This window comes from Heteronotia binoei, chromosome 15 (genome assembly GCF_032191835.1).
Source record: "Heteronotia binoei isolate CCM8104 ecotype False Entrance Well chromosome 15, APGP_CSIRO_Hbin_v1, whole genome shotgun sequence".
Taxonomy (NCBI): Eukaryota; Metazoa; Chordata; class Lepidosauria; order Squamata; family Gekkonidae; genus Heteronotia; species Heteronotia binoei.
This window is the reverse complement of record NC_083237.1, coordinates 4,558,958-4,573,943: the sequence shown is the minus strand read 5'-3', so window position 1 is coordinate 4,573,943 and position 14,986 is coordinate 4,558,958. Positions and strand designations below refer to the sequence as shown.

The window sequence follows — 14,986 nt, the reverse complement described above, 5'->3', positions numbered from 1 at the left end:
GGGTGTGGCCTAATAGGCCCTTATAACAAATGAGTGGAATGGAACCCCAGGGTATCCCTGTAGACCTTACAGTAGGCCCTGTCAGAAGAGCTCTGGAAGCTCTTGGAGGATTGGCTGCATCAGGGGGTGTGGCCTTATAGGCCCTTATAACAAATGAGTGGAATGGAACCCCAGGGTATCCCTGTAGACCTTACAAGTAGGCCCTGTAAGAAGAGCCCTGTAAGCTCCTGGAGGATTGGCTGCATCAGGGGGTGTGGCCTAATAGGCCCTTATAACAAATGAGTGGAATGGAACCCCAGGGTATCCCTGTAGACCTTACAGTAGGCCCTGTCAGAAGAGCTCTGGAAGCTCTTGGAGGACTGGCTGCATCAGGGGGTGTGGCCTTATAGGCCCTTATAACAAATGAGTGGAATGGAACCCCAGGGTATCCCTGTAGACCTTACAAGTAGGCCCTGTAAGAAGAGCCCTGTAAGCTCCTGGAGGATTGGCTGCATCAGGGGGTGTGGCCTAATAGGCCCTTATAACAAATGAGTGGAATGGAACCCCAGGGTATCCCTGTAGACCTTACAAGTAGGCCCTGTAAGAAGAGCCCTGTAAGCTCCTGGAGGATTGGCTGCATCAGGGGGTGTGGCCTAATAGGCCCTTATAACAAATGAGTGGAATGGAACCCCAGGGTATCCCTGTAGACCTTACAGTAGGCCCTGTCAGAAGAGCTCTGAAAGCTCTTGGAGGATTGGCTGCATCAGGGGTGTGTGGCCTTATAGGCCCTTATAACAAATGAGTGGAATGGAACCCCAGGGTACCCCTGTAGACCTTACAGTAGGCCCTGTAAGAAGAGCCCTGTAAGCTCCTGGAGGATTGGCTGCATCAGGGGGTGTGGCCTGATAGGTAGGCTTCCCAACCCTCCCGATCTGGCGGGGGACGCCAGGATTTCCACCCTCTTCCCCCGCTCCCCCCAAAAACGGAAGCGGGGGGAGGGGGGAAACGGTGCCACGAACATGGCGAGCCGCCCCCTCCCCCCGCAGCTGCTCCTCCGTGGCGCTGTTGGGCCAAAGGCTGCCGAGGGCGGGCAAGCCGGGCAAGGGGGCTCTGCTCTCAGCCAGCGGCCGTTTCCCAAAGGGGAAGCAACGGGGGCGGAGTGTTGAGGCGGCCTGGTGCCCTCCCCGGCCCGGCCCCCCTGCCCGCACATGCAGCCGCCGCTCCCTCTGGCCGGGTTTGGGGGCTGGCTGAGCGGCTCGGGGTGGGCGCGGCATTGCCAGTGGCTGAGAGAGGCGCCGAGGGGCCGGCCGGCGGGTGTGGCGAGGCAGGGCGGCTGTAGCGGGCCGCGGGAAGGGAAGAGAAGGCGGGCGAGCAGCAGATCAGGATGGCAGCGGCGCTCGGGAGGGGTGGCTGGAGCTGCGTCAGGCAGGCGAGGCCGGTACTGGCGGCGGCGGGGCGGGCAGCCCCACGAGGCACTGGGCCAGCAGGCCGCGGTAGGCCGGTGCGTCTCCCTCCTGCAGCAGCCCCCGATTCCAACCCAGAGGCGGAGCGCGCAACGCTGCTGCGCCGCTGCCCCCCCCCCCCCCCCCGCAGCTGCTCCTCCGAGAGGGGCCCAATTTGAGCCCATCTCAGAGGAGCAGCCATGCTCCCTGGCGCCGTTTCCCCCTCTCCACCTAGCTCCACCCCAGTGTCTCCTGGCTCCACCCCCAAAGTCTCCTGGCTCCACCCCCAAAGTCCCCAGATATTTTTAAAATGGGACTTGGCAACCCTACTGATAGGCCCTTATAACAAATGAGTGGAATGGAACCCCAGGGTACCCCTGTAGACCTTACAAGTAGGCCCTGTCAGAAGAGCCCTGTAAGCTCTTGGAGGATTGGCTGCATCAGGGGGTGTGGCCTAATAGACAAAGGAGTTCCCCCTGATGTAGCCAGTCCTCTTGGAGCTTACAGCAGGCCCTGTCAGAAGAGCCCTGTAAGCTCCTGGAGGATTGGCTACATCAGGGGTGTGTGGCCTAATAGGCAAAGTAGTTCCTGCTACAAAAAAAAAGGCCCTGGGGTTCCTTATTGCATTGCTTCATCCACCATGACATCTCCAAACGAATCCTGTCTCACAGGACTCCTCAGCTCCCAAGCAGAGTTCCCACTTACAACCGATACCAGTTCGTCACAAACAGAAGGAACAGGGGATACATCCTGCCCTCAGGCCAACCAGCGACCCTCTCTTGCCCTGGGAGTGGGGTCCCCGTTTAGCCAGATCATCACCACCACCACCACCACCCCCCGAGGAACCACTCCCCGAAAAGCAAACACGGCAGGATGACCAAACCTCCCTTGTAAGAGAACCACTCTGGCAGGGTCAAGCAAGACCTTCTCTGTATCCGTCCTCATTCAGCGACCTTACAATTCAAGGATAAGCCCCTTCCAGAATAAAGCAAAGTCTCTCAGATAAAGGAGCAGAGTGTGAACTGCCGCACTTGGTTTGGGAAGTCCCGTCATGCACTTGGTTCTAGGGATGACAGTGCAAATGGCCCAAAATATGAGTCAGCCTCCATCTGGTTTTTCAATCCCAGGCCATGCGGCGTATCCCAAAGTAGCCAAAGTCCCAGCATGGAGCTGTCCTTGATTTCTTTGGTCGCTTGGAAAGCGAACGGCGAACTCCAGATTGGTAGAAGTCCCATCGCCCCGCACCGGAACCAAAAAAAAAAAGCATCGAGAAAAGGATGAGCCAGCTTTGATTCATGCAAGACGGCTGTGGGCAAAGGAGGCCGGGAGCTCCTCCAACACCGGCCCTGATCCGTCCTCCTTCCACAGAGTCCCTCCTGTCCGCTTGCCTCCTCCGTGCATGAAGGGCTTCGTCAGGGTTGGTCAGAAAGCTCCAGCAGGCCACCGGGAATCAGCTGTTGGTTTCACTGGTTAAACGGGAGGAATGAGGTTAGCTCTTCTCAAAAGGAAGCATACCATTGCTGTCAACCCATCACTCATTTATTTGTCTCCCAAGCAAGGTTCCCTCTAAGCTGCAGAGTCTTGTGAGCGGAAATTCCACGTTGTGAGCTGCTGGCATGAAAGTTGGGAGCTACTACATCAATGAGCGTGCTCTGGGGTCATCCTGCCTGAGCAAAAACTCACAAAAACGTGTGAGTTGGAGGCTAAAAATCTGTGAGCTAGCTCGCATTAACTCAGCTTAGAGGGAACACTGCTCCCAAGATATACTTGCTTCAACCACCGCACCCCACCCCCCGCCGCCCAGTACCACTGGGAAAAGGGCTGCAGGCTGCGGGGAGCGTGGGCAGTGGGTGAAAGTTCGCAAGTGAACAGGGAAAAGACACACAGGCAGGTGGGAGGCATATGGGTAGGGCATAGGGTTGCCAAGTCCCCATCGGCTGCTGGTTGGGGGACTTTTTGCACATGCGCAGCCCGCACAGTGCAATGACATCACCTGAAAGTGACATCATCACATCGGGCATATTGTGCAGAACGCTCTAGCAATTGGGGGGGGGGGAACTAGGGCACTATACAGTTTCCCCCCAAATTGCTGGAGTGCCCCTGCATGAAACCATAGAGTTCCCCCCCCCCTCCAAATTGCTAGAGCGTCCATGCTCCACAATGTCATGTCTTGGTGACGTCATCACGCCACAAGTGATGGAGCTCTTAGTGGGCGGGGATCCCCTGGCAGCCCGCTCTGTGCTGGTGGGTTGGGTGCCCTGAAACTGGGGGGAAACCCCACCCCCAGTGGGAGCTTGGGAAGCCTAGCAGGACAAAGAAAAGGGAGGCATTTGTGTGTTGGGGGGGGCGGCTTTTGATGGGAAGAAGAGGGAAGGGAGGCGCTGGGAACTGTCTCTGTCCAAGAGCCCTCAAAAACAAGAACTGGCCCTAGAACAAAGCAGTAGACAAGCGCACCTTGAAGACCGACTAAGTTTTATTCAGAATGTAAGCTTTCGTATGCTCTTAAGCAGACTTCATCAGACAAAACGGGAACGGCAAGCATCAATTCTTAATATAAGTGGGCAATGCAGAATCAGGGGAATGTTTTTAGCAGATTAAAAGAATCCCAAATAGGGATCTGTGTCTGTTAGTGTTACGACAGAGCAGGGCTGAAACAACACCGGAGGGTGATGAAAAGCAGGCTGCTGTTGTAGGCGCGAAGTGCCATACATCTAGGTAACATTTTGGCTTCGTTAGTTTAAACAGAGGGCATGGCTTCTCAAGAGGTTATAACATCCATTATAGTTTGCCATTAGAAAAAAAAAAGGAAGGCATTAAAATACCGTGGAGGATGGATTGGAATATGCAATAAGACAAACAGCCAATATCCCCCACTTGAGTGTGTTAACGCAAAAAATAAAAAACCCAAATATTCTGATACGCTGTTCTAAAAGAGAAATGATATGTTATTATGCTAGCCTTCACCGCTCCGCTTCTTTGAGGGCAAGAGGATCTTTCTCTTGATGATCAGAAAGATGTGGAGAACTGAGCAGTCCTTAGAAAGCAGTGCCTCAAGAACAGCTCTGTCTAGAACTCTGCATAACAAAGGGTGGAGAGCTCAAAGCCGCAATTAACCCATCTTGTACACCCATTTTGGTTTTTGGTTTTTTCAAACGTCCAGGGGCTTTCATTTAAGGCTGCTTTCGCCAGAGACAGCAAACTGGGTACCCCTCACCCTTCCAGCCCAGGCTCACCTCCATTTCACCCTGGCCTCATGTTGCGCAGCCCCTCTCAGGCTAGATGGCTTGCCCCGGACGTGCTTTCTGCAACTTCTTCTTCCGGTCGTCTGGAATCTCCGCCATGTTGATACCGTGGCTGCTTACCCTGCAGCAGAGAGAGGAAACGGGGTCAGAAAGTGATGGGTGACTTTCCACAACTGGCCTATTCTGTTCCTAAAGGGGATGGAAATAAAACAAACCAAAGAAATAAAATTACCCTCCTAGCAAGTCAGGAGGCATCGGTATGGGCTTATGAAATCCCTCTCGGCCTGTCAGCCAATAGGTGTCTTCCACGCCTTTCCCCTGAAGAGAAAAGAGAGCTGTTGAATATGGGGGGGGGGGGGCACTGTCACCTGGACTATTAAGGGGGCCAGCATCACTGTAGGCTACAACTAGGGTTGCCAAGTCCAATTCATGAAATATCTGGGGACTTTGGGGGTGGAGCCAGGAGACTTTGGGGGTGGAGCCCGGACACATTAGGGTAGAACCAGGAGCAAGGGTGTGACAAGCATAACTGAACTCCAAAGGGAGTTCTGGCCATCACATTTCAAGGGACGGCACACCTTTTCAATGCCTTCCTTCCATAGGAAATAATGAAGGATAGGGGCACCGTCTTTGGGGGCTCATAGAATTGGACCCCCTGGTCCAATCTTTTTGAAACTTAGGGAGTATATTGGGGAGAGTCACCGGATGCTATATTGAAAATATTTTGCCTCTACCTCAAAAAACAGGGGCCCCAGAGCCCCAGATACCTGCTGATCAATTCTCCATTATTTCCTATGGGAATAAGTCTCTGTAGGGAATCATGAGTTCCCAGCAAACAATTCCCTCCCCCGTTTTCTGATTACCCTGAAGCGGGGGGAGGGCCTCCAAACCAGGGGATCCCCTGTCCCCACCTGGGGATTGGCAACCCTAGCTACAGCCCAAGCTTCTGTTGGCCCCGTCCGGCAGCTCCAACAGACACAAAACGTGCTGTGCACAACCCCATGCCTTTTTACATCCAGGCAATCCTATAAACGAGGCAGGCTGTTTGTTGGCCAAAGCTCTCCGGAGACAAGGATCGTGTCCCAGGTTTGCAGATGGCACCCTGGGCGGAGAGAGGAGCAGAGCTTGAAGAAAGCAGGGTGTGGTGGGGAGATACCTTGAGTTCTGTTTTGCCCCGGATCTCCAGTTTGAAGCCTTCTCTGAGCGATTGCAGGAGCTGTACTGTACGTATGTTGACGTGGATTCGATAAGCTGCAGAGGCAACAAAGGGGGAAGGGGCGGGTGAGAAGAAGAAGAAGAAGAATTGCAGATTTATACCCCGCCCTTCTCTCTGAATCAGAGCGGCAATCTCCTTTATCTTCTTCCCCCACAACAGGCAACCTGTGAGGTGGGTGGGGCTGAGAGAGCTCTCACGGAAACTGCCCTTTCAAGGACAACCCCTGCAATAGCTATGGCTGACCCAAGGCCATCCCAGCAGCTGCAAGCGGAGGAGGGGGGAATCAAACCCGGTTCTCCCAGATAAGAGTCTGTGCACTTAACCACTTAGCAAGAGCTATGGCTGACCCAAGGCCATTCCAGCAGGTGCAAGCGGAGGAGTGGGGAATCAAACTCGGTTTTATTTGTTTTATTTTATTTGCGTTATATTTATATCCCGCCCATTCCATTCAGACTCAAGGTGGCTAGCAGCATAAAATAGACAGTCAACAAAAACAATATTAAAACAATAAAACAATCAGATAAATAACAATACTTCAGACAGATCATATAATATTTTCTTCTCACGCGCACAGATCCTGGGCAGTTAGATGTGGTGGCAGCCCTCTCTCTGTTTAGATGTCATATGCCATCCGAAACAGTTCAGTCTTGCAGGCCCTGCGGAACTGCGATAAATCCCGCAGGGCCCTGATGGCTTCTGGAAGGGTGTTCCAAAGTATTGGGGCCACCACCGAGAAGGCTCTTGCTCTGGGGGAGTTGAGCCTAGCCTCCTTTAGCCCAGGGACGGCCCAAAGATTTTGAGAGCTTGATGGCAATGCTCTCTGGGGAAGATGTGGGGCAAGGCGGTCCCGCAGATTGGTAGGTCCTAGGCCGTATAGGGCTTTGAAGGTTAATACCAGGACCTTGAAACGGATTCAGTATGCAACAGGCAGCCAGTGGAGCGCTCTCAGCTCGTCAGCTCTCCTGACAAGGAAGCCCCATTAGTAGCCTGGCTGCGGCATTCTGCACCAGCTGCAGCTTCCGAATCTGAGCCAAGAGCAGCCCCATGTAGAGAGCGTTACAGTAATCGATTCTCGAGGTGACCGAGGCATGGATCACCGTTGCTAAGTCGCCACGCTCAGGGCAGGGGATTGACTGCCGTGTCCGCCGAAGATAAGAGTCCACGTACTCTTTTCCCAGATAAGAGTCCGCGCGCTTCACCACTACACCAAACAGGCTCTCAACCCAAGGGGGTGAAAGATGCAGTTTCAGGCACACATGAACAAGTCGAGATTCCTGAACAAAAGGCATTGGGGAGAGAACCTGCTATCCTCTGCGGTAACAGACGCTTGGGGGCCAGAGGACTGCAGCGCCTGAAGTACACGAATCCCTCACTCTAGGCCTGGGCTCAGACGGGATGTATGCTCAGGGCAGGGGGGCTGCCTGTCGAGCACACACTTTCAATCACTCTAAGTTACTCACGCAGGCCTGTGGACTCCATTCGAGAGGCTGTGTTGACGGTATCCCCAAACAGACAATATCGTGGCATCGTCAGCCCCACCACGCCAGCCACGCAAGGCCCTGTCAAGGAGGATGGCCACAAGTTGCCATGACTTTTTAAGACCACAGCTCTTATTTAACAGTTCTTTCTAGGGTTGCCGACCTTCAAGGGGTACCAGCAGATCTCCCAGAATCCCCACCAATTTCCAGACCGGAGAGATCAGTTCCCGTGGAGGAAACAGCTGCTCCAGCAGGCATACTCTACGGCAGGGCTCTTTTTCTAGCAGGAGCTGCTCTCCATATTAGGTCACGCCCCCATGATGTAGCCAATCCTCCAAGAGCTTAGAGCAGGGGTGTCAAACATGCAGTTCAGGGGCTGAATCAGGCCCCCGGAGGGTTCCTATCAGGCCACTGAGCAACTGGCTGTCATTTGCTTCCTTCTCCCTCTCTCTTGCTTCCTTCTGCATAACAGCTTGCTTTGCAAGGCTTGCTCCATTGCATAGGAGCTACAGAGAAAAACCTCTATTTTCTCCATTGGCTGAGGCTCCTCCCTTGGGGAGGAAGGGGGGGGAGGAATAGCTTGCTTTGCCAGGCTCTCTCAATCGCACAGCAGAGCTACTGAGCCAAGCCTCTCTCCCTTCTATTCCCCTGGGGAAAGAAGGAAAGAGCCAGAGCTTCCTTTGCCCAGTTCCCTGGATCCCAGGGGAGAAATACAAAGAAAGTATCTTTAAGACCAATGTGTGCTAACGTTTTAAGCATGTTTTAAGTTTTAAAAATATATATATATTTGTGTTTGTGTTCTTTATCAAATTTATATCTCTGCTACATAATCTTAAATAGGTATACACATGGCCCGGCCCAACATCGCTTGGCCCAACCAAACATGGCCCAACAAGGTCTCTTTTATGTCAGATCCGGCCCTCATAACAAACCTCTGGCTTAGAGGACTCTTAGTCCAGGGCCTACTGTAAGCTCCGGGAGGATTGGCGACATCAGGGGGGCGTGGCCTATGCAGAGGAACTCCTGCTAGAAAAAGAGCCCTGCTCTATGGTAAACCATAGATTCTTGGTGAAATCCCTCCTCGTTTATTCTCCCATCCATAGGCACCGCTCCCAAATCCCCAAGAATTCTCCAGGTCAGAGATGGCAACCCTTCTTCTTTCCTGTTCTCAGCATCCAAGTTTCTCTCACAAGGTAGGCACGCCTTAAAGAGACTACGGGAAAGCCGTGTTGAAATGCTAAATCTGCCAGCACATATAACTGTTACTCACAAGTGATACTAGTTTGCTATAATGCTTATGTTTGTTTACTCCTAAAAACTGATCAATTTGCTCTTATATAATGAACAGAAGTACATGTCTGAAGATACATTCAAATTACAATAAATGCCACGTATCATCCACTGGTACAATAATAACAATTTATACACAAAAACTTATATAAAGGTGCCAGAGTTTCTCATCCAGAAAACAAATTGTTGGTGACACGTTTCTGGTAATATGCATGTTTCGAATACGATTCTTTGTCCGACAAAAGAGATTAATTTCTCTGGAACCACAGCCCATTTCAAAGTAAGTCTAGGTCAATTTCACAAGGCAACAGTTCTCATTGACGGCTGATAGCCGCAGGGTGATAGTAATTAGTCTGGAACCAGTGCTCTGTGCCAGGGGTGGCCAACAGTAGCTCTCCAGATGTTTTTTGCCTAGAAGATATTGGAAGATATTGGATTTATATCCCACCCTCCACTCCAAAGAGTCTCAGAGCGGCTCACCATCTCCTTTCCCTTCCTCCCCCACAACAGACACTCTGTGAGGTAGATGAAGATATTGGATTTATATCCCGCCTTCCACTCCGAAGAGTCTCAGAGCGGCTCACAATCTCCTTTATCTTCCTCCCCCAAAACAGACACCCGGTGAGGTAGATGAAGATATTGGATTTATATCCCGCCCTCCACTCCGAAGAGTCTCAGAGCGGCTCACCATCTCCTTTCCCTTCCTCCCCCACAACAGACACTCTGTGAGGTAGATGAAGATATTGGATTTATATCCCACCCTCCACTCTGAAGAGTCTCAGAGCGGCTCACCATCTCCTTTCCCTTCCTCCCCCACAACAGACACCCGGTGAGGTAGATGAAGATATTGGATTTATATCCCGCCCTCCACTCCGAAGAGTCTCAGAGCGGCTCACAATCTTCCTCCCCCACAACAGACACCCTGTGAGGTAGATGAAGATATTGGATTTATATCCCGCCTTCCACTCCGAAGAGTCTCAGAGCGGCTCACAATCTCCTTTATCTTCCCCCCGCCCCACAACAGACACCCTGTGAGGTGGGTGGGGCTGAGAGAGATCTCCCAGAAGCTGCCCTTTCAAGGACAACTTCTGCCAGAGCTATGGCTGACCCAAGGCCATCCCAGCAGGTGCAAGTGGAGGAGTGGGGAATCAAACCCGGTTCTCCCAGATATGAGTCCGCACACTTAACCACTACACCAAACTGGCTCTCCCATCTGCAAGTGGAGTAGTGGGGAATCAATGACCAATGGCTGGGGCTGATGGGAGTCGTAGGCAAAAAAACATCTGGAAAGCTACCCTTGGCCACCCCTGCTCTATACGCTACAAACACAGTGTTACTGGTCAGTTACTCAAGGCAGGCGCTATCGGTTCTCCATTAAGGAGAGGCAGGTCACGGCGAGCAGCACTGCCACATACAGGCAAGGCCACGCTCGGGGAGGCCGTAAGCACAGCCGTCCAGCAAACCAGCCTTCACTGCAACTCACCCGAGTGCAGGCCGATGCGAATCCGTACGGGCAGCTCTGGCATGTGGCGCATTCTGAAGGTCCCGACAGCGCTGAGGATGTCCAGTGACATGTTGGCGATCTCAGCCGCGTGCCGGTTCTCGTTGCGTTTGGGAAGTCCCGATGCCACCATGTAGGCGTCGCCAATGGTCTCCACCTATCGGTAAAAGACCAGCCGTCTTGGAAGGGAGAGATGGAGTCCCCTACTCATCCATTTGTGCAGAGCTAGCTTTACACCTTCTAGAAACCGGAGCCTGGATTTTGGCTTTTAAGTTCTGGTTAAAACTTCATTTCAGAACGGATTCAGGAAGTTTATTATACTATCGGATGAAAGACAGGCATAGCATGACTTGGCTCTCTTCATTTACCCACAAACTACAAAAACTTGGTATTGAGGTGGACGCTCTTTTCTTATGTGACGAATTATATATCTTAAGAACAATCCAACTAAGGCTTACGGATCACGAATACCAAAAAGTGTTCCCCTCACATCCCCCTGTTTGCTCTGCAGCCAATCTAGGTATACCCCAAAGACATGGAAAGATACCCCATTATTTATTTATTTTTACTTTAGACTACCAGATGAAGTGAGGGCTTTGCGGAACCGGGTGCAGTTCCGCAAGGCCTGCAAGACTGTCCTCTTCCGGCTGGCATACAATTGACTGGCACCGGTATTTAAGAGCTGTGGAAGAAGGCCGTCGCCATCAGAATAGCATCAACTTAATAGTCTGTTTTTCTGTTTTCACTGTTTTAATCGTTATTCTATTACCGAATGTGTATTTTTTATATTTATTAATTTTATTGTTTCCGGGATTTTATGCTGTAAGCCGCCCTGAGCCTGCTTCGGCGGGGAGGGCGGGGTATAAATAACATAAAATAAAATAGATTTTAACAAATAAAATAAAAGCTTCTGCCTCTCTCCCCGCCCTCTGGCATTCAATGTCAAGATGGTCATAGCAAAAACTTTAGTAGCATTGAAGTGGAAAGATTCAAAAATGCTTACTATTGACCGATGGATGAACAAACTGTGGGATTACTTTATTTTAAGTAGTAGTAGAAGAAGATATTGGATTTATATCCCGCCCTCCACTCCGAGTCTCAGAGCGGTTCACAACCTCCTTTATCTTCCTCCCCCCACAACAGACACCCTGTGAGGTGGGGCTGAGAGAGCTCTCACAGAAGCTGCCCTTTCAAGGACAGCTCTGCGAGAGCTATGGCTGACCCAAGTCCATTCCAGAAGGTGCAAGTGGAGGAGTGGGAAATCACACCCAGTTCTCCCAGATAAGAGTCCATACACTTAGTCACTACACCAAATTGGTTTTTACTACTTCTAACTGCTCTCCTGCATTGTACGATAGAAAATTGATAAGACCATGGTACTCTATAGTTTGCTATCTGTTGCAAACTGATTACTTACCTGCTAATGTAATATACCAGAAACTGATTTACTTTTAGAATATCTGAAGTACGCTGTATTTCTTTACTGTTTCATTCAGCAGACGTTGTATATCTATATTACTTTGTACTGTTTGCTTATTTGTATTTTTTAAATTCATAAAAACCTTAAATTAAAGAAAAGAAGAAGACGGCCAAGAGCACCGATTACGGCACCTTATAAACGTCGTGGGAGCCGATGATGGCATCAAAGAGGGTGTAAAGGTCGTTCAGGAGGTCAACCACCTCAATGGGTTCGCTCATGGCGGAAATGGTGGTGAAGCCCACAATGTCGCTGAAGTACAGGGTCACTTCTTCAAAATACTCAGGCTCCACCGGTGCTCCCGTCTTCAGGGCCTCCGCGACTGACCTGGAGGGGGTCACAAGCAGAAATATCAGTCCACCCACCAGGATGTCCGGAAGGCTGGAGGTGACTGAAGTTTTCACATTGCCGTGCACTTCCGGTAACACAGTTAGACTTCATGTCAGGGCAGGGTTGCCAAGTCCAAGAAATATCTGGGGACTTTGGGGGTGGAGCCAAGAGCAAGGTTGTGACAAGCATCACTGAATGCCAAAGGGAGTTCTGACCGTCACATTTAAAGGGACCACACACCTTTTAAATGCCCTCCCTCCATTGATAATAATGATGGATAGGGGCGCCTTCTTTTGGGATCATAGAATTTGACCCCCTGGTCCAATCCTCTTGAAACTTGGAGGGTATTTTGGGGAGAGGCACTGGATGCTATGCTGAAAACTTGGTGCCTCTATCTCAAAAAACGGCCTCCCCAGAGCCCCAGATACCCACAGATCAATTTTCCATTATACCCTATGGGATCTTCATAGGGAATAATGGAGTGTCCAGCTGACATTTCCCTCCCCACCCCAATTTTCTGATGACCCTGAAGCAGGGGGAGGGCCTCCAAACCAGGGGATCCCCTGCCCCCACCTGGGGAATGACAACCCTATGTGGTCCCCAATTGTTGTGAGCCTGTGGGCCACTTTGGAATTCTGACACAGGGTGGTGGGCACAAACATACAAATGGCTGCTGTAGGAGGTGGAGCCAAACGCAAAATGACTGCCACAAAAGGCGGAGCCCCATCCTCAGAAGAAGCCCAAGTGCAGGGGAGAAGAGGGATAATTTTTAAAATATGCTGAGAAAGAGGGGCACTGAGCTATGGCCCCTTCTGTCTTAACACGCTTCTGTCTGTAGTGCTTGAAAACTCCCCTCCTACAAGTGAGAAGCGATAGAGGGACCTAAAGCCCTCCTGACAAGAAAGGAGGCGGGCCAGCCGGACTTCTAGTAGCATCTCCAAGTGCCCTCTTTCTTCCTCTTCTCTCTCATGCAGCTCATCTTCCCTGATCCTCCCTCTCCCAACTGCCCAGGAAGATCAGAAGAGGAACTACTGGGGAAGGAATAAGGCCACCCTCCTTCCTCATGAGTAGGACTTCAACCTCCTCCAACTTTCTGTGCCTACAGAAAAGGCAGCCATTCTGAACAAGCAGAGGCAGGCTTTGTTTGTTTGTTTCCCAAACAGCCATCATTGCAAGGATTGAGAGAGAGACAGAGACAGAGAGAGACAGAGGAGAACTGTAAAGCACTTTGCATATCAAGCAGCCCCAGGAGAAAGAAACAGAGACAGAGACAGAGAGAGACAGAGGAGAACTGTAAAGCACTTTGCATATCAAGCAGCCCCAGGAGAAAGAAACAGAGACAGAGACAGAGAGAGACAGAGGAGAACTGTAAAGCACTTTGCATATCAAGCAGCCCCAGGAGAAAGAAACAGAGACAGAGACAGAGAGAGACAGAGGAGAACTGTAAAGCACTTTGCATATCAAGCAGCCCCAGGAGAAAGAAACAGAGACAGAGAGAGACAGAGGAGAACTGTAAAGCACTTTGCATATCAAGCAGCCCCAGGAGAAAGAAACAGAGACAGAGAGAGACAGAGGAGAACTGTAAAGCACTTTGCATATCAAGCAGCCCCAGGAGAAAGAAACAGAGACAGAGACAGAGAGAGACAGAGGAGAACTGTAAAGCACTTTGCATATCAAGCAGCCCCAGGAGAAAGAAACAGAGACAGAGAGAGACAGAGGAGAACTGTAAAGCACTTTGCATATCAAGCAGCCCCAGGAGAAAGAAACAGAGACAGAGAGAGACAGAGGAGAACTGTAAAGCACTTTGCATATCAAGCAGCCCCAGGAGAAAGAAACAGAATTTAAAAGCAAGTTCTCTGAAACAGATCTTCAGACCATACCTGGCAATACGCACAGCAGAGGGGAATGAGAAAGGGAAGAAAAAGGAGGAGGAGGAAGAGGACACCCTGTGAGGCAAGTGGGGCTGAGAGAATTCTGAGATAACTCCTTGAGAAAACATCTCTGAAAGAGTTATGACTAACCCAAGGTCACACTAGCAGCTGTAAGTGCAGGAGTGGGGAATCAAACCCAGTTCTCCCAGATTAGAATCCACACTCCTAACTACTGTACCAAACTGTCCCTAATGCAATGAAGAGAGACATCATAAAAGGTCAAAGAGGGTCATCGCTAATCAGTTTTACTGCATTAGTAGTTGAGCTTCAACCAAAGTAGAAGAAACACCCCAATGGGAGAGGTTTACCCTGGAAACCCAGGGGTGCTGTTAAAATCCTCTGGGACCTCATGATTGCAAGGTCTCTTGCTATGAAGTTTTTGCTATAGAGTTCCCAGTGATTCCTAGAGCAACATGATATCACTTCCAGTTTTTCTCAGAAGTGACATCATATCATGTGCCTCCCCATATCCCTGAGGCCCATTTCTCCCTGGCTTCTCTTATGTTCTTATAAGGAAGTCCTTCTACACCCAAAGGATGATTAACACATGGAATTCACTGCCACAGGAGGTGGCGGCGGCTACAAGCATAGACAGCTTCAAGAGGGGATTGGATAAACATCAGGAGCAGACGTCCATCAACGGCTCTTAGCCATAAGGTCTAGATGGAACTTTCTGTCTGGTGGGGCACTGGTGCTCTGTAATCTTGGTGCTTGGCAGGGGGCCACAGTGAGAGGGCTTCTACTGTCCTGGCCCCACTGTTGGACCTCCAGATGGCACCTGGCTTTTTTGGCCACTGTGTGACACAGGGTGTTGGACTGGATGGGCCATTGGTCTGATCCAACATGGTTTCTCTTACATTCCCACAGGGTGCCAGGCACTAGCTGGCAACTCTAGAGGAGGCACAGTACAACTGACTCTCCTTCCACAATCATACAATCCACCAGAAGGAGCCACCAAGGGGCACCTGGCCTAGGTTCTTTTCTCCAGGACACCTTCCTGAGTTCATTGGTTTCTTCTAATCCAGACTGTGAGGGAGTCTCTGTGGCCAGGACCCTCATTCCAGATTCCCACAGGTCAGCTCCCACACCCTCCTGAAACA

General features: G+C 50.9%; 1 protein-coding gene across 1 annotated transcript in view; it reads right to left on the bottom strand.

The window, feature by feature from the left end:
• Window positions 1-2,757: 2,757 nt before the first annotated feature.
• The window catches only part of GUCY2D (guanylate cyclase 2D, retinal), a 58,230-nt gene continuing 46,001 nt past the window's right edge, over window positions 2,758-14,986 (bottom strand). Inside the window, exons 14-20 of the mRNA XM_060256073.1 lie at window positions 11,760-11,952; window positions 10,131-10,305; window positions 7,340-7,438; window positions 5,820-5,914; window positions 4,896-4,981; window positions 4,655-4,784; window positions 2,758-2,887 (exon numbers count right to left, since the gene is read on the bottom strand). Coding sequence (XP_060112056.1) covers window positions 4,697-4,784; window positions 4,896-4,981; window positions 5,820-5,914; window positions 7,340-7,438; window positions 10,131-10,305; window positions 11,760-11,952 — 736 coding nt within the window. The 3' untranslated portion in view covers window positions 2,758-2,887; window positions 4,655-4,696. The remainder of the gene's footprint in view (window positions 2,888-4,654; window positions 4,785-4,895; window positions 4,982-5,819; window positions 5,915-7,339; window positions 7,439-10,130; window positions 10,306-11,759; window positions 11,953-14,986) is intronic.